General features: G+C 38.2%; 1 protein-coding gene across 1 annotated transcript in view; it reads left to right on the top strand.

Annotated features, from left to right (window-relative positions):
* Window positions 1–238: 238 nt before the first annotated feature.
* Window positions 239–21,344, top strand: part of LOC115410348 (inositol polyphosphate multikinase-like) — a 31,613-nt gene continuing 10,507 nt past the window's right edge. The window contains 5 exon segments of the mRNA XM_030121960.1: window positions 239–991; window positions 1,109–1,349; window positions 14,026–14,111; window positions 15,282–15,378; window positions 19,223–19,395. Of these exon segments, the coding sequence (XP_029977820.1) occupies window positions 1,109–1,349; window positions 14,026–14,111; window positions 15,282–15,378; window positions 19,223–19,395 (597 nt within the window). The 5' untranslated portion in view covers window positions 239–991.

Here is a 21,344-nt window from a genome sequence, read left to right as displayed (position 1 = left end):
CTGCCGTAAAGGCGTGTGAAAAGGTATATTTTTGCGACAGTGATGGCAAGTGTCGTAAATGTGTAGGAGGCTTTGGGCGCTATTGGTTACGTCGGGAGGCAGACGCCTACACTGACCTGGATATCTAGCTAACGCTGAGGACAACTCTGGCGACCTCTTTGACTACCATGGCTTTCGGGGAGCTCATACGTCATTTGTGGATGTATGTTCACCGAACAGGCTTTCATCTGGAGGAGTTCCTTCTGTAAACGTGATGCCCCGCTTGTCTGCTGACGCAAGACAGGGGGTTGTTTAGCGGCTAAATGGACTGTGCCGATAAGTTAGCAACCGGATACTGGACCTGTGACCCGCTCAACCCTTTAACTGGAACGGGATAACACTCCTGACTGTGTCGTAATATCACCATTACTAAGGGACAAACCGTGTTTACTTCTCCGGACCGAGGAAGTAGAACTGCGTCAAGTTGGCGTCATTGAGCAAAGACTGGAGGAGGTTAGCCTTTAGCTTCACAACAAAGGCGCCAAAACGGGTCTCGTAAACTGGAATTAAAAACATTTAGGGTACATTTTTACTATCCAAAGAGGACATCTAAGCTCTTGTAAAACTTATTTTTGTCTGAATTATCCCAGTGCTCTGGAGCATATTATTCATAGCTGGGTTGGGTTTTATTTTGGAAACTTTAAGCGGAAGTTGCGCTGCGTCTCGTGCTTTGACACTTGTAGGAAGTGGGATGTGGCCAGGATGTATTTATGCTGCTGTTCAAGATATGAAAATCATTGAATCAGCGCTGCTTTCCGACTCCTGCTCCACCAGCGAACACACCAGGGGTTACGACAGGGTTGTTGTCCGTCACTGTTGCTGCTGTCATCGGTCACAATCAGCGTAGTCGACCGAGGCGGCTGGACCGGACCGGACCGGACAACTTCCATGAAGACCTGTCAACCTGACGCCCAAACAGTTGAATTAGTGCAGGGCTGTGTTTGTGTCTTACGTAATAACAGTATGTGAATGGCACAGGGAAATAAACAGTCGCCACCTTTTTTTTTAATTTATTTTTTCACTGGACGAACACTTGCCTTTTATTGATCTTTTTTTTTTTTTTGGACAAATGTCCACCACTCAGCATCAGCTGATGATGGAGTCCTCCTTAGCCCTAGGTAGACTGGAACTGACCCCCGGCTCGGCCCCTGTGGAGGTCAGCCTGGCCCCGCTGCTCCCCGGTGCCCCCCAGGCCAAAGAGAAGAGCGGACAGCGGCAGGGGGGGCCGCCCCAGGGCCGCCCTCACCTGCACGGCTGCGTCCCACTGTCCCACCAGGTGGCGGGACACAAGTACGGAGTGGATAAAGTGGGTGAGGAAAGAACACTACAGCTGTCTGATTATTATTCTACTGATTCAAACCTGACTCTGCTGATGTCAGGACTGAGTGACAGGATGAAAGGTGTGTTTTAGTTCGGTGGGGCATCCAACTAGAGCTGCTGCTATCGATTAGTTTTGTAATCGATTAATCCAGGGGTGTCAAACTCATTTCAATTCAAAATCAAATGAAATCAAAGTTTATTTATAGCACTTCACAACAATATAACGAAGCCCAAAGTGCTTTACATCTAAAAGCATGATTAAATTATAAGATTAAAAAAACAGGTTAATCAGGTACCATAATATGAAAAACAATAGCACACACACACATTGATAAAAGAGACCACAGATTCAACCTAATAGTGTCTTAGTGCTAAGGGGTAAAAGCCAGTCTAAACAGGTGAGTCTTTAACCTTAATTCAGGGGCCAAATACAGCCTAATATTTTATAAGGTGAGCCGGACCAGTAAAATAATATAAATAATAGGATAAGAACTTATAAATAATGTCAACTCCAAAGTTTGCTCTATGTTTTTAAGTGAAAAAAAAAGTCAAATTCTGTAATGGAGATGTTTACATCTACGAACAGTAGTTGAACATAACATGAACAAATACGAACCTGAAAATTCTTTAAAAGAAAATAAGTGCAATTTTAACAATATTATGCCTTAGTTTATAATTTATACATGTGCATTATAACTTTCAGATCATAGTGGATCTACAAATACACAAAACATTTAGTAACAGGCGGAATATTAGTAAAATTAGAATACTGTTAAGACATTTCAGGTTATGCACATTTTTTGTAAAAGGCTTGTCTGTAAATGTTAAAACTTAAATGTTAAATGTTTAAAACTGAAACAAAGAGAAAAAATTGCTGTTTTCATTATTTATAAGTTATTATGATAGTATTTTACTGGTCTGAACCACTTTAGATTGAATTGACCTAAAGTTATTTTAATATCCTTGATTTTTAATATCTTCAGTGTAACTTTTGCATTTCACAGTTTCATCCCAGGGGCTGGATTGGACCCTTTGGCGGGCCGGTTTTGGCCCCTGGGCTGCCTGTTTGACACCTGTGGATTAATCTATCATTTGTTTGCTTCAATTTAACAATTATTGCATAGGTGAAAGAAACAGTAAAAATAGAGATGTCTCAAAATGACAAACAACTTGTCATTTTTTCCAGAATCAGCTGAAACAACTACCAAAAGTCTAAAAGTAAAAGGATATAGAAAAAAATATCAACACAACAACAACAGTATAAAAGTATGTATAAAAATATCTCTAAATATAAATAAACAGGTCTAATACATCTACGAACAAATGTGCTGCTGTCTTCAACACATTTGGATCCAACTTACAAATATGCAAGTTTATGTTTGAACCAGTGTTTAATGTCAGTGAAATGAAGGAATCAAAGCTTCGATTCAGGAAAATTGTCATTGAACAATTTTTTATATCAATTTGAGTTGATTTATTGATTAATCGTTTCAGCTCTACATCCAACCCACAGTTTAACGTCCAAATCTTTGTCCTAAATGTCATCCAACTGTGGTTTGTTTAACTGTTTACTTCTTCATTTGAACACACACCTATCAGTACGTTCTAATCCTTGCATTTTCGAAAACATTACATTGAAATATATTTGAGTGAATTTATCTGTAATTTCTTCTTTTTTTTTTTTAAATCATTGCACACCTCCATAACTTCATCAGTGTAAATCACACATTGGAAACATAATAAGATGAAAACACACATAGAACGTGAGATCGTGTGGACGATGCTGAAAACAGTGTAGAAGATGCAACAGGAGGAAAATGGAAAAGAGTGAAAATGGCATGAAAGAAGTGAAAAGATGAGAACAAAAATATTCAACAACATAAAATATGTGATAAAATGAAAACTGTAAAGATGTAACATGAAGAAAAATGAAATGAAACAAAAAACAAAGATGACATACAGGAAATGGTACGATTAAACAAAATGAAACTGTAGAAGACACTGAGAATTATAAAAGAAGATGCTCGGTGAGATATGAGCAGCAGGTTGGATTACGGAACATTCATGTTCATTATTTTCACTACATTGCTTTTGATTTGAAGTTCATCTATCCGTGGTCTCAGTCTTATATTAATATGTGAGGTTCTGTTTTCTTGGACACAGACAGCCACTGCAAATGTCCTACATTTTACTTCTAAAGTGTGTACGTTTCACAGCCCATATTTCAAGTAAAGAATGTGCGTTCTTTTGTGCTCTGGAGAATCCGTCCCCACAGTTTGTGTTATCCTTTTGTGTGTTCAAACGGTCACAGGACGCCTGACACCATCCAAACCTCTGTTGTGTTGACCCTGATGTCATGTGCATCACAATAAGCATCGGTGTGAAACACAACAGTGGAACCAATGTTTAACAGCAAAATTCAGGAAAATTATAATCAAATAATTTTAATCAACTCGAGTGATTAATCGATAAATCATTTTAGCTCTAGTTGTATTACTGGCCTGCAAAGAGTTCTATGGTTTTAGAACTTGTACTTAGTACAGTGGTTCCCAACCTTTTTTGTCTCGTGACCCCATTTTAACATCACAAATTTCTGGTGACCCCAGACATTCAAAACAGAGACTTTTTTTTACTTTTGCTAAAATTAATTTGTTTTTGGTCATGTAATAGTTTGCTATACTATGTTGCGAATAAACGTTAATTTTAGAGGACATTTAGTCTATATAATGTATATTATTGTGGTCGGAGGCAGTAAACCCAGGTGTAGATTACTGCACTAAGTGAGAATTGGATTTTCCTTAGTCAGGATATGTACAGTCAGTCCAGCTTGGATTTACAAGGCTGACAATTAATACTGAACAAACAAGAACTCAAACTATGAATTATGAAAGAGCTGCAGCATCTGAAACCGACCACAATGAACATGTGACAGATAAACAGAACCACAGTGCTGCAGTTTCAGACTCACAGTTTGTCATGTCTTTTATGTATTGGGATTGTCTCTGTCAACTCACCATATATTTATTATTAGTAAGGTTTTATTTTTATCAATTCCTAGAAATTTCAGGCGACCCCACGTGGGGTCCCGACCCAAAGGTTGAAAAACACTGGCTTAGTAGTTTTGTGAATGTACCGTGAAGCTTAAAAAATCTTTATCATCATGGCTAAAGGAAAAAATCCCAGTATAAGTTATTAAATATGGCCCAGTGTGTTGAAAGTCAAAGAAGCAGTGTTCACGCCGTAACCCAGTAGTGGTTTACTCTGGTACAGTGTGCTTTTCTTGTGCTGTCCCTCCACGGACATGTTGATTCAGTATGTCTTTGAATGAAAGCAGGTGTTTGAGGGGATTTGACTAGATTCAGATTTAGGTTTATTTATGCTCTAATAGTTTTTCCTTGTACCTAAAGGATCTCCATGTAAAGGCTCAGAGGTCACATAGCTGGCATGTACCATGGACAAAAACATACTGTATTAAATTAGTGTGTAGGTGGGTTATAGTGTTTAAGAGAAGCTACGAACTCCAGGAATGGGGATAGTTGTGGTTGTCTGAGGTTCAAGGGCCAGTTCCATTCACTGAGTCACATCGACTGAAACGTGGTTGTCAGTGCAAGGCTTTGGAGTTGTGTTTGCTGATTTATGAGGTGCAGATCATCATCAATGTCATCAATAATTTCTGACACTGATCTGCCTTGGCAGAGGTCTGCGTTCTCTGAGTGCCTTGCTCAGCCCAGGTTCCAAAATGGGTGAAGAGATACTAAAATGTCACATGCAAACACTGCAGACCACTGATTGGTCAGAGAGTTGTCATTGGTCATCAATGCACAACACACCATAAAAAAAAACAAAAAAACCCCAAAAACGTAGATTCATAAGTTGACAGTAAATATACCAGTAGGCTAATCCATGATGAACGTTCACAAAACTACACTGTGACAACATGAAATGATTGAGCTTATCAGCAACTTAAGCAGGTGACATGGAAGTTACGCGCAGCGTCGCTATGACAACTAGGTACCATAAAGTCAGGTGTATCCTGTAATGGAAATGGTCTCCAGGAATAGGACCTGGTACCCGAGTCTGCTGACAAACAATTATGTCATACTCGGAGAAATGTTTGTCTGAAGTCTGGACCTTAAAACGTAACAAAGCGAGCTGGAATTTAAACAAGTTATACAAATCCACTGGATTTTTGTCCAAATGAATATAAAGATAGTTTTGCAGCAGCTGGAGGGTTCAAATTCAAACTGTATGAACTATTAGGGTCCAAATACACAAAGAAATGAACCCCAGACTAAGAAAAGTGGTTTTAGCTAAATGAGTCCTTTAAATATTATGTGGGACCATGATAGAAAATCTAAATAATATATAAGACGATGCCATTAAAAAAAAGCACCAAGAAACATTATTTATGTAACTTTCACTCAATATGTCATACAGGAGAATAGAGATGATTATTACAATTAAAAAAAATAATCACAATTATTTCAAATAATTGTTTTTGGCATTGTGTAATAATTGTGACAAGACTAGAGAGAATTCCATGAACACATGAATAGAAAAGAAACAATATTGTACATTGACAAAGGGCTGCACGATTAATTGATTTTAAATCGAAGTCAGATTATTTAATTAGGACAGTGAGGAAACACAACTAATCTGTTTGACCATTTATATCAGCACCACACAGCTGTTATATCCTGAGTATTTTTTCAAATCGCAGTATATATCGCAGGGTTAAAAAAAATTGTAATGTCAGTTTTTTATAATATTGTGCTGCCCTACAACCAACTTATTTCAGCTCCTCAAACATCATCACGTACAGTGGGAGAAGCAGTGTGTTGCATTGGCAGGCTGCACACGAAAATGACATGCCGCTAAAACACCACCACCAGCCCAAATAGAAATCAAAAATTGAGTTTTAGAGGAAAAAGTCTGTATTTTATTTTTGGCCAAAATGCTGCAGCCCTACATTGACATGCATCAAGAATCATGGACCTTAATTGAATGGAGGAGCGTGAAGGTTCTCATCACCAGTAAACACAGGTGGTTTCACAGCAACAGCCTTTATACTATACATACTATATATACTAATAACTATATACTATACATACTATATATACTAATAACAATATACTATACATACTAATATACTAATAACTATATATATACATACTATATACTAATAACTATATACTATACATACTATATATACTAATAACTATATAATATACATACTAAACTGCGACACGGTGGTTTTAGATCGATGATTACTGAAGGAAGCTACAGTTCTAAGCACAAGTTAAACTAAAAATACTTCACACAAACTTATGTTTTCATATCATTTAAGTGAAAACAGGTTTCTCTGCTCTGCATCAGACTAAATTAAAGACAGCGCAGAAGTGTTGTGAATTACTTGGTGTTACGGTATTTTTGAGCACACAGCATGAAATGACATGTGCAACTGATGTGTGAGTTGAGGAAAGAATGACAGAGAATTAGAAATGGAACATATATTGATTGGAGTTAATAATGCTCAGTGTAATGCAGATTTACCTGATGTTCTCCATTCAAATGGAGTGAAATGTCCACGCTGAAACCTGTTTGACTCCAACGTGAAGAGGAGACAGAGGTGGACCTGGGCTTTGGAACAGTTCTTAGACCAGGGCTGTCACTCGTGTTAGTTCAGGGGCCACATTCAGCCCAAAGTGATCTAAAGTGGGTCAGACCAATAAAAGAGTAGGAATGATAACCTGTAAATGAAATGTTTCTCCTTCTGTTTTAGTGTGACAGGTAAATTACTTTATGAAAATGTAAAGAACTTGATCAACCATATCCACCCTGAAATATCTTTTATTTTTTTAAGTGTAATTTCACCAATATTATATCACAGATTATTTTTCTCAATTTACAGATCCCAGTGGATCTACAAATGCAGAAAACATTTGTAACAGGCAGAATATTGTTGAAATTGCTCTTATTTTTCTTGAAAAAATTCAGGTTTCTCATTTGTTCGGGTTATTCACATTTTATTGTGACAGTATTTGTAAATGTAAACAATTTCATGATACAATTTTATTTTTTCGTATTAGACCAAGGATAAAATTTGGAATTGTCATTATTTATGGGTTATTACGTGATTATTTTACTTGACACCACACTGAGGTGCATGTGGAACCTGAACGCCCTTGACTGTTAATATTTTCAGTGTACTTTTGGTACTTCTGAAGTTCATCCTTCAGGCCGGATTAGACCGTTCTGTGGGCCGGTTTTGGCCCCTTGGCCTTATGTTTGGCACCCCTGTTTTAGTATAACAGAATGAGCTGATCTCAGTTTGTCCTTGGTCTTGAATTCATGTTCAGTCAGAGGAGTGTTCAGACAGGGTTGAGCCTCCGACAGCAGGTTTCTTTATTCTCTGTTGGGCTGTTGAACCAGTGCAGGAATCCTGCTCGTCCTGAACGGCTACTCACAGTCACCCTGTACGTCCTCCTCCCACTGCATTTAGTGTGTTTACCCACCACAGGCCTTTGTTCAGAGCAGTTTCTGTTGGGAACTGGGGAGGTTTCACTGACCACCATCTGAAGCAGCGTCATTTGGGTTTGGTTCAGTTTGTTTGTTTGTTTACATTTTAGCAGTAAAACTACTGGTTGAATTCAGACCAAATTGGGTTTTTAGATTATTAGTGACGAAGAATAGATCTGATTACATTTTGGGAAAGTAGGTCAAACTTTTTAGGAATTCTTTAAATCTTTTTTTTTTTTTTCATTTCCATATAATGGGAGAAATTTCAAATGTCTACAAAAACATCAATTTTGTTTCCATTTACTTCAAACTTGGCACATATATGGAGCCAATTGATGTGACATCAGGACACACATATGCCGTTTCCACTACATGGAACCGGCTCGACTCGACTCGGGTACCAGGTCCTATTCCTGGAGACCGTTTCCATTACAGGACACTACCCACTTTCCAGTACCTGGTCGTCATAGCGATGCGGCGCGTTACTTCTGTGTCGTCTGCTCAGAGAGTCGCTGATAAACTCGCTCGTTGTGCGTTGTCTCGTAAAACTCAAGCTGAATTTTTACATCGGCCACCAAAGACTGAACCTCCTGACTGAATGGTGTAGTTTTGCGGGCTGTTATCAGCTGTTGTCAAGTATATTTCAGTGTATTTACAGTGGTGTACCACGTGAAATAGACTTTTTACAGTGGAATACCCCCTGAAATAGACTTTTTACAGTGCAGTACCCCCTGAAACAGACTTTTTAAAGTGGAGTACCCCCGAAATTGACTTTTAAAGTGGAGTACCCCCTGAAATAGACTTTTTACATTGGAGTACCCTTGAAATTGACTTTGAAAGTGGAATACCCCCTGAAATAGACTTTTTAAAGTTGAGTACCCCGAAATGGACTTTTTAAAGTGGAGTACCCCCTGAAATAGACTTTTTACATTGGAGTACCCTTGAAATTGACTTTGAAAGTGGAATACCCCCTGAAATAGACTTTTTACAGTGGCGTGTCCCCTGAAATAGACTTTTTACAGTAGAGTACTCTCTGAAATAGACTTTTTACAGTGGAATACCCCCTGAAATAGACTTTTTAAAGTGGTACCCCCGAAATTGACTTTTTAAAATGGAGTACTCCCAAAATAGATTTTTTAAAGTGGAGTACCCCCGAAATAGACTTTTTACAGTGGAGTACCACCTGAAATACACTTTTAAAGTTGAGTACCCCCTAAATTGACTTTTTAAAGTGGAGTACCCCCTGAAATAAACTTTTTACAGTGGAGTATACCTGAAATTGACTTTGAAAGTGGAATACCCCCTGAAATAGACTTTTACAGTGGCGTGCCCCTTGAAATAGACTTTTTACAGTAGAGTACTCTCTGAAATAGACTTTTTACAGTGGAGTGCCCCCTGAAATAGACTTTTTACAGTGGAGTACCCCCGAAATTGACTTTTTAAAGTGGAGTACCCTCTGAAATAGACTTTTTACAGTGGAGTGCCCCCTGAAATAGACTTTTTTACAGTGAAGTACCCCCTGAAATAGACTTTTTAGAGTGATGAAGCCCCTGAAATAGACTTTTTTTTTTTTTTTTTTTACAGTGGAGTACCCCCTGAAATAGACTTTATACTGTGTAGTACCCTACGAATTTGACTTTTTAAAGTGGAGTACCCTCTGAAATAGACTTTATACTGTGGAGTACCCTACGAATTTGACTTTTTAAAGTGGAGTACCCTCTGAAATAGACTTTTTAAAGTGGAGTACCCCCTGAAATAGACTTTTTAAAGTGAAGAAGCCGCTGAAATAGACTTTTTTTTTTTTTTTTTACAGTGGAGTACCCCCTGAAATAGACTTTTTACCGTGGAGTACCCCTTGAAATAGACTTTTTAAAGTGGAGTACCCCCGAAATTGACTTTTACAGTGGAGTACCCCCTAAAATAGACTTTTTACAGTGGAATGCCCCCTGAAATTGACTTTTTATAGTGGAGTACCCTCGAAATTGACTTTTTGAAGTGGAGTACCCCCTGAAATAGACTTTTTTACAGTGGATTACCATCTGACATAGACTTTTTACAGTGGAGTCCTCCCTGTAATAGACTTTGTACAGTGAAGTACCCCTTGAAATAGACTTTTTACAGTGCAGTACCCCCTGAATATAGTTTTTACAGCGGAGTACCCCCTGAAATAGACTTTTTTATCCAAGTACCTCACAAAATACAGAGGATAATATTATTTTAAAAATGGGGATAAATCAATTAGGAAACACAAAAGAATCATTTGGAAGTTGTGAAAAAAAATATTGTGGATCTTTAAGGGTTTATAGGAGATGGGGGGGCTTTTCAAGTAAGTTCTGACATGTTGGACATTGAACTATGTGACTGATCAGGTGTTTACAGGGTTTTCCTTGGTATTCCCATAAAATGTGAAAACACGTCTGGTACAACAACTGGTAGTGAAGACTTATGATTCCTTAATCTCATCCATGAATTTAATCATAATATGATTAATGTCCCACCACCTCCATGTTCACTAATGTTTGAAGTCCTATTACACTAAATATTTTGCAATGCACACATATGCCTAATACATGAAGGGTCTGGATACGTGTTCCACCATTTCCACTTTATTCTTGACCTATAATCAGATGTTGAACCGTGTGCATGTTGAGTCAGTGGTCCTTATGCTCTGCTGACATGTGTGTGCTGCACGTTCATGTCGACACATACTGTGTTTAATGTGGTTCTGTCATTAGAAGTATTGCACCAGTAGGTTTAGAGCTAAGCCCAGGCTTAGGATTCAGACTGATGACCTCGACACCAGCCACATGTCCCCCTCAGGCTCACATTGTCCACTCACCCACCCTCCCACACACACTGTCTGCTTGGTATTTTTATTCATATGGGCACGTTGGACTCCTTTGTGACTGTGTGTGTTTGTACAGTATGTGTGTGTGTTCTTCGAAGAATGCGGCCTTAGAGCAGACTAATCCTTTCCGCTGCAGGTTCAATCGGTACATTTGTAATCAGCTGTGGTCAGCACCGAATGATGTAACGGCACACGGGGCTTTTCCTTTTACATCTTTCTAACTTGACATTCAAAGAAATCCAATTCACTTCTGAACTCGTAGGTGACTTTCATACAACAGGAAAATGCAAATGAAACACGGCAAGTCTTACCAACATGGAGACAGACTTCCACATGCATCTTTAAATCATTGGTGGATAGAGCAATGCACATCACATATAGTAAGAAAATATCGGTTCTGCAGTATTAGTGGTATTTCATTTCACAATACTGTATCAATATCAAGAAGTACTGTATCGATATTTTTAGGTATTTATTCAGATGCAGATTTTGTGGAGGTTCATTTTTGATTTTCTTTTGTTTTTCTTTTTGGTTTATATTTTATTATTATTATTATTTAACTCTCTTTTATTAAATACTGTTAGTTCTTTTGTTGAGATTGTACAAAAATAATATTATGATGTTAGTTCTGAACTAATAGAATATGAACATTTGAACAGGATCTGAAACTGTAATGTCTGTAAAACAAAATTTCAGTTTGAACACAGGAACATTTTGTGATATAGTATGAGATCCTGTTTTGATCAAATAAAAATTTGTTTAGTATTTGTGCAGATTTCTGGTGTAATTCAATTCTTCAAGGAAATAATCATAAAAAAACAAACAAGGAAAAAAATTGCCTTTTTAACAGTATTGTGATATATCGTATTGTGATCCTAGTATTGTGATTTGTATGATTTCGCCAGATTCTTGCCAGTACACAGCCCTAATCACATATGACAGACAGTGATGCAACAGCTATAACAAGGCAAAACAGACAACAGAGACAGACTGGACCACTGAGAAAAGGTGTCGTCTATTTAACAGGCCTTTGACACCAGTAGAACCAGTATCCTTATGGCTGAATTAGGATGTAACGATATGAAAATTTGCTATCACGGTTATCATTATTATCACGGTATTGTTGAAATTGCGCTCAAAATGTTCAAAAATTACTTATACACACACTTAAAATTAATTTAGCCAAGTTGTATTTTGAAAAAAAAAAAACAAAAACAAAAAACAAATAAAATAATTGGCACAATGCACTTTCTGTTGCAGAAACATTCAAGTATTAACCTTTAGTGTCAGAGCCTATTTTGGCGGTTTTTCAGCACTTTTGATTTTGCCTTTATATACTATATAAATAAATGTTTACTGTACCCATGTTTGGTATCTTTTCTTTCAGCACAACTTCATTTATATCATCTGCCTATAGTTTTTTCACTTTAACCTACTATATCAACATAAAAGGCCAATAAACACAAACATATATAAAAACATATATAAACATATTGAAAATATATATAATTTATTGCATAAATAACACAAAGATGTTCAATGGACCTTTTCAAAGACTTTAAAAGTGAATGTTGGTTCCAAATATTAGGTATATACAATCAGAATTGAAATAGATTTAAACTATACTCAAATTTGACATAAAAGCATATCTTTACATTGGCGTTTTCTGCAGTGATCAAACACGGTTATCATGATAATTAGAATTTAAACGGTAATACTAACTGTCTGCAATTTTACCACGGTTTATTGTTATGCCGAACAATTAGGCCCTATGTCGTACTTGGAGAAATGTTTGTCTGAAGTCTGGACCTTCTATGTGCAAATGTTGTGACGGAACTAGTTATAAAATGTAACAAATTAAGAAGGAATTCAAAGAGGTTGTAGAAATCCACTGGATTTTTGTCCAAATGAATCTAAAGATAGTTCTGGAGCAGCTGGAGGGTTCAAATTCAAACTGTATGAACTATTAGGGTCCAAATACACAAAGAAATGAACCAAAGACTGATGCTGCGTTTCCTACATGGAACCGGCTTGACTCGACTCGGCTTGATTCGACTCGACTCAGGTACCAGGTCCTATTCCTGGAGACCGTTTCCACTGTAGGATACTACCAACTTTACAGTACCTGGACGTCATAACGATGCGGTGCATTACTTCCGTGTTGTCTGCTCAGAGAGTTGCTGATAAACTCGCTCATTGCGTGTTGTCTCGTCAAGCTCATGCTGAATTTTTACGTCAGCCACCAAAGACTGAATCTCGACAAACCATGGTATAGTTTTGCGGGCTATCATCATGTGGATTAACCTACCGATATTTACTGTAAACTTCCGCATCTGTTTTTTGTAAAACGGCAGGTCACAGAAACAACTCTCTGACCAATCAGTAGTCTGCAGTGTTTACAGGTCACATTTAGTATCTGGTCCCCAGTCTGGGAACCTCAGCGGAGGTGATACCAAAAAACTAATACTGGGTACCAGATTCCAGGTTCTTTTTGTAATGGAACCGCAGAAAGGCCGAGTCGAGTCAAGTCGAGCTGAGCCGAGCCGGTACCACGTAGTGGAAACACGGCATAAGAAAAGTGGGTTTAGACAATATGAGCCCTTTAAAAAAGTCTTTAAAATGTCTTAAATTTAATCTGGTGAGTCTTCAGTTCTGTTTCCATAAACTTCTTGTGTTTAAATGTGTCTATTAAATGTCCAGGATACAAAGAAAGTATCGTTATTCTACTCAGTTCCACCCATTGAAAATAGGAACCAATTATCGCTAACTTTGCAGCCCCCAGTGAGAAATGATCAAAGGACATTTAGTTCTGTGTACAGTATGTATGTAATATTCAGTCTCTGTTGATGTAAATAAATGTTTTCCTAAATTCTACGAGTCATGAATTTTTGCCAGTATGGCCGTGAAATGGGCATTAAATTCTGCTGTAAGTGTCTTAAAAGGGTCTTAAGAGGTCTTAAATTGAACTTGTAGAAACCTGCAGGAGCCCTGGTTCCTCTGTGTTTGTCTGCGTAGTTCTAAGGCTGTTGCCATCTTTTTCATGTCATTGGCCGTAAACTGGGCTATAAATTGATCACTGTCACCGTTTATGACTGGACATTGACCTCAGCGCAGACATTAAAGTTACAGGTTCCTGTTTGTGGTGTCTGTCTGTTGATGAGTTTCTGACTGAATGTTAAGTAATCAAAAGCCCTACTGAATGTTTTTCTTGTTTTGACTATTTTAACAGTGTATGAAACACATGAATCATGTCCAGTAGTTCAAAATATCATTCATCACCATCTCTATCTTTGTTGTAGGAATTTTGCAGCATCCAGATGGAACAGTCCTGAAGCAGCTTCAACCTCCACCCAGAGGCCCACGGGAGATGCAGTTTTACAGCATGGTAACGTCCACATATGGATTAAAACCCCAAATCTGTCTCCACCACTTTGACATTAAAACAGTCATCCAACCCACAGGTCATGCAAGTGTCTGTAACTATTTACTAGAGTTGGAGTCAAGACATCCGAGACCAAGACAAGACCAAGACTTAAGGTTCGAGACCAAGACATTTACGAGACCAGAGGGTTTCAAGACTGAAACGACCAAGACTTGAGGTTCAAAACCAAGACAAGACCAAGACTTAAGGTTCGAGACCAAGACATTTACGAGACCAGAGGGTTTCAAGACTGAAACAAGACCAAGACTTGAGGTTCAAAACCAAGACAAGACCAAGACTTAAGGTTTGAGACTGAGACAAGACCAAGACTTACGGTTTGAGACCGAGACAAGACCGAGATTTAAAGTTCGAGACCAAGACAAGACCAAGACTTAAGGTTTGAGACTGAGACAAGACCAAGACTTACGGTTTGAGACCGAGACAAGACCGAGATTTAAAGTTCGAGACCAAGACAAGACCAAGACTTAAGGGTCGAAACCAAGACTTAAGGTTCGAGACCAAGACAAGACCAAGGCAGGTTGAGACCGAGACAAAGGTCTTTAAGGGTTAAAGGGACGTTTGGGTTTGTAAGGGTTAATGGTGGACGTTTGGGTCTTTAAGGCTTAAAGGTGGACGTTTGGGTCTTTAAGAGTTAAAGTTGGACATTTGGGTCTTTAAGGTTTAAAGGGGACGTTAAAGGTGGACGTTTGGGGTTTAAGGTTTAAAGGTGGACGTTTGGGTCTTTAAGGGTTAAAGGTGGACATCTGAACCCCGTACTTTTGACTGGTAATTTCTACTATCACACATTTCTCATGTCATCCCTAATAGAAATACATCCTGTGTCTTCAGCTATAAGAGTGGATGAAATTTAAATTCTTGGACTCGTACCTGCAACCCATCAGTAATTTGAACTGAATTAAAGATGAAAAATAAAGTGATGAGAAAAATGACAACTTGAATGTAAAGTAATCTGAGGAAATCTACAGAGAAAAGGAAAGAGTTTTAGGACGTGTATTTTGATTTATGAGCGATACTGCAGCCGGCCACTAGGGGCAGATGTCCGTATGTCCATCTTTATATACAGTCTCTTATATGTCGGATGTCCAGTGTATATAATATGTTTTTGTGTGTCAGGTGTATGCGGAGGACTGCTGTGACCCGTGTCTGCTGGAGCTCCAGAATCATCTTCCTAAGTACTATGGCACCTGGTCCTCCCCCGACAGCCCCAACGGTAACACACACACACACACACACACACACACACAGACTTCCATTGGTGTGACTGGAATATGAAAATGTCTGAATCATAAAAGTGCTGTCACTCAAACTCCAATGCCAGCAGCTCTATGGAAAGTCCTTCTCATTAATTATATGTCTGACAGTGAGCAGTCTGACCGGGGGGGGGGGGGTTTACTTCGATGACAGACAAACACTAGTCGCATTTCCATTGATCCTCAAATTGCACAAATATGAATTGCGCATAAAAATGTACCTAATGGGAAAAACGTCAATTTCGCCAAAAGTCTCATTTTTCGATTAAAAGTTTTTGCGCTGGCAAGAGGTGGTTTTTTCGGGCGTAGCGCAAATGGTATATCACGCAAAACTGCAACAGAAAGACCTTTTTTCGCAACTAGAGTCAGGTGAATTAAAAAACGGATGTTGACTGATGTTACAACAGGTGAAGAACAAGAAGAGGAAACATGTCACGGTATGTGTGGACCAAGGTTATTATCATTAACAAAAACTAACGAAATGACGAAAACTAGAATTGAAAAAAACATTTTCGTTAACTGAAATAAATAAAAACTATAAAAGAAAAAAATGATAACTAACTGAAACTGTATTGTGTGCTTACAACTAACTAAAATATATACAAATTATGGATACAATTCCCTTGGTTTTCATCTTTGTCAATGTTGGATTGATATATAATCGATTTATTTCACTGGAGCAATTTTAGCTGGTGGCACCGTACAGTCCGTCACTTGTCGCCACTTGTCGTTTAGAGTCGTCTTCTGGTCCCCACTCTACCTGGAAACATGGAGACTAAAGTTGGGAGAAAGCAGCAAAGTCCTGTCTGGGATTTATTTGAATATGACGGAGAAGAAGATAAGTTATATAAAAAAAAACAAAACAACTAAAACTAATACTAGAACTAAACTAAAACTAAGAATTTAGAAAAAAAATGAAAACTAATTAAAACTAGCAAACCTGCTCTAAAAATGAATTAAAACTAACTGAATTAGAGAAAAAAAAGTCAAAACTAAATTAAACTAAACTATAATGAAAAATCCAAAACTATTATAACCTTGGTGTGGACACCAGGAAACCCCATCAATTTTTAATTTAGTACGAGATGGAGGGGTATATAATAATAATGAACATATCTGTAAAACAACACCATATTTACGTTCGTCGCCATGTTTATGGAATGACTTCTAGTGTCATCTTGCGATAATAAATAAACAAATCATCGCATTTGTGATTTAATGGAAAAACCAACATTACGCACTTCTGTTTTTGGACATTTAGTAAATGTTGGTAAAGTTTTGTGCAGATGTCCAATGGAAAAGCGACTATTGTTGAATTGGACTGAATAGTTTTTAGCTCCTTATCTAGCCCTGTGTGTGTTCATGTACCGAAAAAAAAAAAAGATTTTTTGGTGTAGTAATATTTATTAGGTTAACTGTCACAGTTTTTATTTTCTAATTGTAAGTATCAGTGAGAACTGGAATTATTCAAGTAAAATTAATATGTCATCCGTGTAATAAATAAACTGTGTGGGAATAGTAAGTTGTATTCTGTATTTTCACATAATATTCAAAGTTTATGGTCATTACACATGAACCTAGAAATACCAAGTAAGTTTTAATAGACAATCTAAACTGCAGAAAATGTCAAATGTTGTGTAAATGTTACTTAAATATTGTCCATTAATAAAAGTTAGAAAAAGTATTGTAGCGAGTCACGCTGATTGTAATGGAGGCAGTTTGTGCTGAGTCATGTGACTCACATAGTTTACAGTGTCACTGAGTCATGTGAGTGTGCTCCCTTGCAGGTGGTAAATATTGGTTAAAAGGAAGTGTCATGTGTTCTGTAGTTCTATGACTCATGTTCTGCCTATAGAGGAGAGTATCTAAGTGAACTGGGTGGAAGGGATATTTTAGTTTGACTCCATGACTGAATGCTCTGTGCTGCTGTCAGACTGTGTGGGCTGGTTTAAATACGTGTAGTTTAATGAAAGTAAATACCACTACCTTTACATAAGAGTGTGGTGTATTGGGACTAATTTGCTAGTATTATTGTGACAGCGGTAGTGGCGGAGGCAGCCACAATACAACAATGGGTTAAATTAGGGCTGCTCGATTATAGAAAAAAAAAATAATCACGATTATTTTAGCAATAATTGAAATCACGATTATTAAAAACGATTATTTTTAAACTTAAAGTTGTTTATTTTTTTCTTGCAAAACAATGTAAAATATACTATTTAAACATAAATAAAGCTTTTAACCACTAAAACAAAGTATGTTGACTTTTGTACGAAACAAAAAAATCTTTGAATGCAAATAAGTGTACTGTAAATTCAAGTATGTTTCCTTTTGTAAATAAATAGTGCACTGTAATTAAACTGCTATAGACTTGCCATAGAACTGTAGCAATTAAAAAAAAAAAAAAGCTCACATAAACTGCAAATTATAAATTCAAGTATGTTCAATGTAGTATGAAACATTGTAAATTCAGTGGCCTGCCGTGAGGTTTCAGTTCAGGCCTTCTGTATGCATCAGCCATCTAGAATATGCACGTTAGGGTTATACTGGTTAGGTTAGGTTAATACGGGAGTAAAGAGAAACTGAAGATTGCATTGCGGACGAAGTTGTTTTTATGTGTTTTAGTTTTTCATAAGATTATGATGAAGGTGGCGGTGGTTAAACTTTAGATGGTTAAAAAGGTTTGTTGTGTTAGCAGTCGGTGCGGACACAACTACGAAACACTTTTTGCACGTGATGTGTTTTTGCTCTTTCTTCATCAAACCCAAAGTGATTCCATACAATTGAATTTGACTTGCCTTTTTTGTTTACCAAGCACTTCTGCTGTGATTCTCCTGCCGTTTTTCCAGACCGCTAGGTACAACTTTCCTCGGGGTGGACCTGCCGGCTAGCTGGCAGCAGTAGCTTAGAGGGGGGCGGGGCAGAGCAGCTCATGGTAGCTTGCGTGCGCGTGAATTAAAACAACTCAAAATTAATAATGTTTTTTTCTCGATTACATAGTTTTTGTAATCGTTGCGTCTAATAATCGAAATCGTAATTGAATTTGATTAATTGCACAGCTCTAGGTTAAATAATTAAATATTTGTAATAATGTATTTGTATCAATTACTGTTCGTATGAGAAACATAATTTTAGATGTTTATAATATAACATACATCATTGTGATGAAAGGTGAAATAAATAATCCTGAGTTTATGTATTCCTGTAGATATGTTTTTGACCCCAGTGATAAGGCGCTGTGCTGGAAACATTTGAAAATGACACTGAAAAGTGCTTGAATTTGACCTTGAAAAATCTATTTTGTCTTTAAATTGTTGTTATAGTCTCAGATTTCTTTCTCTATATGCATTTATCATTGAAAAGATGAAGAACTGTATTTGACACCAATTATTGACATGGATTGATAGGATTAGTGGATCAACAGGAATTAACAGTTTAGATCAGCCGATGGTTTAGGTTAAAGGTGGACGTTTGGGTCTTTATGGGTGAAAGGTGGACATTGGGGTCTTTAAGGGTTAAAGGTGGACGTTTGGGTCTTTAAGGGTTAAAGGTGGATGTTTGGGTCTTGAAGGGTTAAAGGTGGACGTTTGGGTCTTTAAGGGTTAAAGGTGTCAGATTTCCTTCTCTATACTCACTTATCACTGATTATTGTTTACAATAGTTTGGATGTCAATAAAAAGTCCAGTTTTAAACAGGTTTAGTTTGAGTTTAGTCTCAGCTGGTTTCTATTCCATGAACATATATCTGTAGGACCATAAACCCAGCCTCTGTTCCAGCTTTAACCCCGCCCTCCCTGTACCACAGACCTGTACCTGAAACTGGAAGATGTGACTCGTCGGTTCAAGAAGCCTTGCATCATGGATGTGAAACTGGGCCAGCGGAGCTATGATCCCTACGCCTCCCAAGAGAAACGGGAACAGCAGATCAGAAAGTATCCACTGATGGAGGAGATCGGCTTCCTGGTCCTGGGCATGAGGGTGAGTAGGACATGAGGCCCTTTTCCACCAAAATCCCAGGACCTTATTTACCAGGAATTTACGCTGCGTTTCCACTATGTGGTACCAGCGTGGCTCGACCCGAGTTGACTTGACTCCACTCGACTTGACTCAACCTTTTTGCATTTCCATAACAAAAAAGGACCTGGAATCTGGTACCCGGTACTAGTTTTTTGGTATCTCCTCCGCCAAGGTTCCAGAACTGGGGAACAGATACTAAAACATGACGTGTAAACACTGCAGACCACTGATTGGTCAGACAGTTGTCTCTGTGACCCACCATTTTACAAAAAACAGATGCGGAAGTTTACAGTAAATATAGTGCTAGGTTAATCCACATGATGACAGCCCACAAAACTACACCATGAACGGTCCAGGAGGTTCAGTCTTTGGTGGCCGATGTAAAAATTCAGCGTGAGCGTGACAAGACAACACCCAACGAGCGAGTTTAGTAGTAACCATGAGCAGACGACACGGAAGTAATGCGCCGCACCGCTATGACGTCCAGGTACTGTAAAGTCGGTAGTATCCTGTAATGGAAACGGTCTCCAGGAATTGTACCTGGTACCAGAGTCGAGTTGAGTCGAGCTAGTTCCATGTAATGGAAACGCGAATTATTTACCAGGAACCTATTTGGGTAAAAGAATTCCTGGTAACTGCGTTTCTATCGCATCCCAAAGTTCAGGGTAATTTATTCAAATCAGGTTGAGGATGTATGGGGGAGCAGTAACAGAAGCTGTAGTCTAGTTCATGTACATTCAGAAACTCAGCTCTAGTTCAGTAAAATGACACGTACTGTAAGTGGACAGTTTGGGTTTAACATTTTACTGGTTGTTGAATCCCTTAATCCATCTGGAATACATTTTAAATGAAGTTAACCATCATTAAATATCCTTAATTTCTATGTAAAAATGGTAGAACATGTATTTTCAACTTCTCATTCCTTAAACTCAATCACATCTAACTTTTAAGTGTGATGGATGGTTCTGTTTCATTTCTGTTTTATAGATATAGTCCAGGTTTGACCCTAAAGTCAGACACATTTACTCAAACGTCTGCATTTAATTCGACTGCACATGGACCTCCTGAACCCCTACCATCTGCTGTTTCTATTGTGTTCCCAGTCGATTGTTGGTTTTAAGGTGGACTTTTCCACATAAGTTCTGTCTCTGTAGTGAAGACTTCTCCAACTTTAACATTACAGCCGTACATGTGGACTGACTTCTGAGTATCATTAAAGGTGTGGGAAACTTTCGTCACCAATTTTTCATCGAATCTTTAAAACCCCAGTCTTTTCCTCAGTATCACAAATCCATTTGTCTTTCTGTGATTATTCACCTGAATCTCTTGCGTTATGGTCAACAGTTTCTTACTGCCATCCACCAGAAACAAACCATGTGTTTACAATCAGAGCCGGTAGGTAACTTGGGCATTTGAAAGCGGAGCAAGCGGAGCTCCGCCTGGCAGCGGCAGCGGCAGCTGCAACAAACACAATGCGGAAATGGCTGAGCTCCGCTTCCCGTCAGCCGTTTCAGCGGTTGTGCTACCGCTGCCAGGCGGCTATGCGAACCTTCGCTTGCACTCAATGCCTTGGCATTGAGTGCTTTTCTAGTTCCTCAATAAATTCCTCAGTTGAAACATTGATGACAGAGCACAGGTCAATCATTTATATGTTGATCTTTCCCTCTGCTTTTGACAGATTCTGAACTGCTGGAGGCTGATACCAAATGTGTGTCCAGTACATGAATTATACTGTATCTATATAAATATTAATACAACTACTACTACTACTAATAAAAGTACTCTACTGTACTATAACCAAGTACTGTTTGGAGTGGTGTTATTTCAACATGAATGTCTCCTGTGTTCTCACCCTCCCCCTGGGTACATAGTAACAGTGTGAACACCTTTCTCACACACACACACACACA

This window comes from Sphaeramia orbicularis, chromosome 19, assembly GCF_902148855.1.
Source record: "Sphaeramia orbicularis chromosome 19, fSphaOr1.1, whole genome shotgun sequence".
In the NCBI taxonomy this organism is placed as follows: Eukaryota; Metazoa; Chordata; class Actinopteri; order Kurtiformes; family Apogonidae; genus Sphaeramia; species Sphaeramia orbicularis.
Note: the sequence above shows the minus strand (reverse complement) of the source record. Positions and strands in the feature narration are given on the sequence as shown.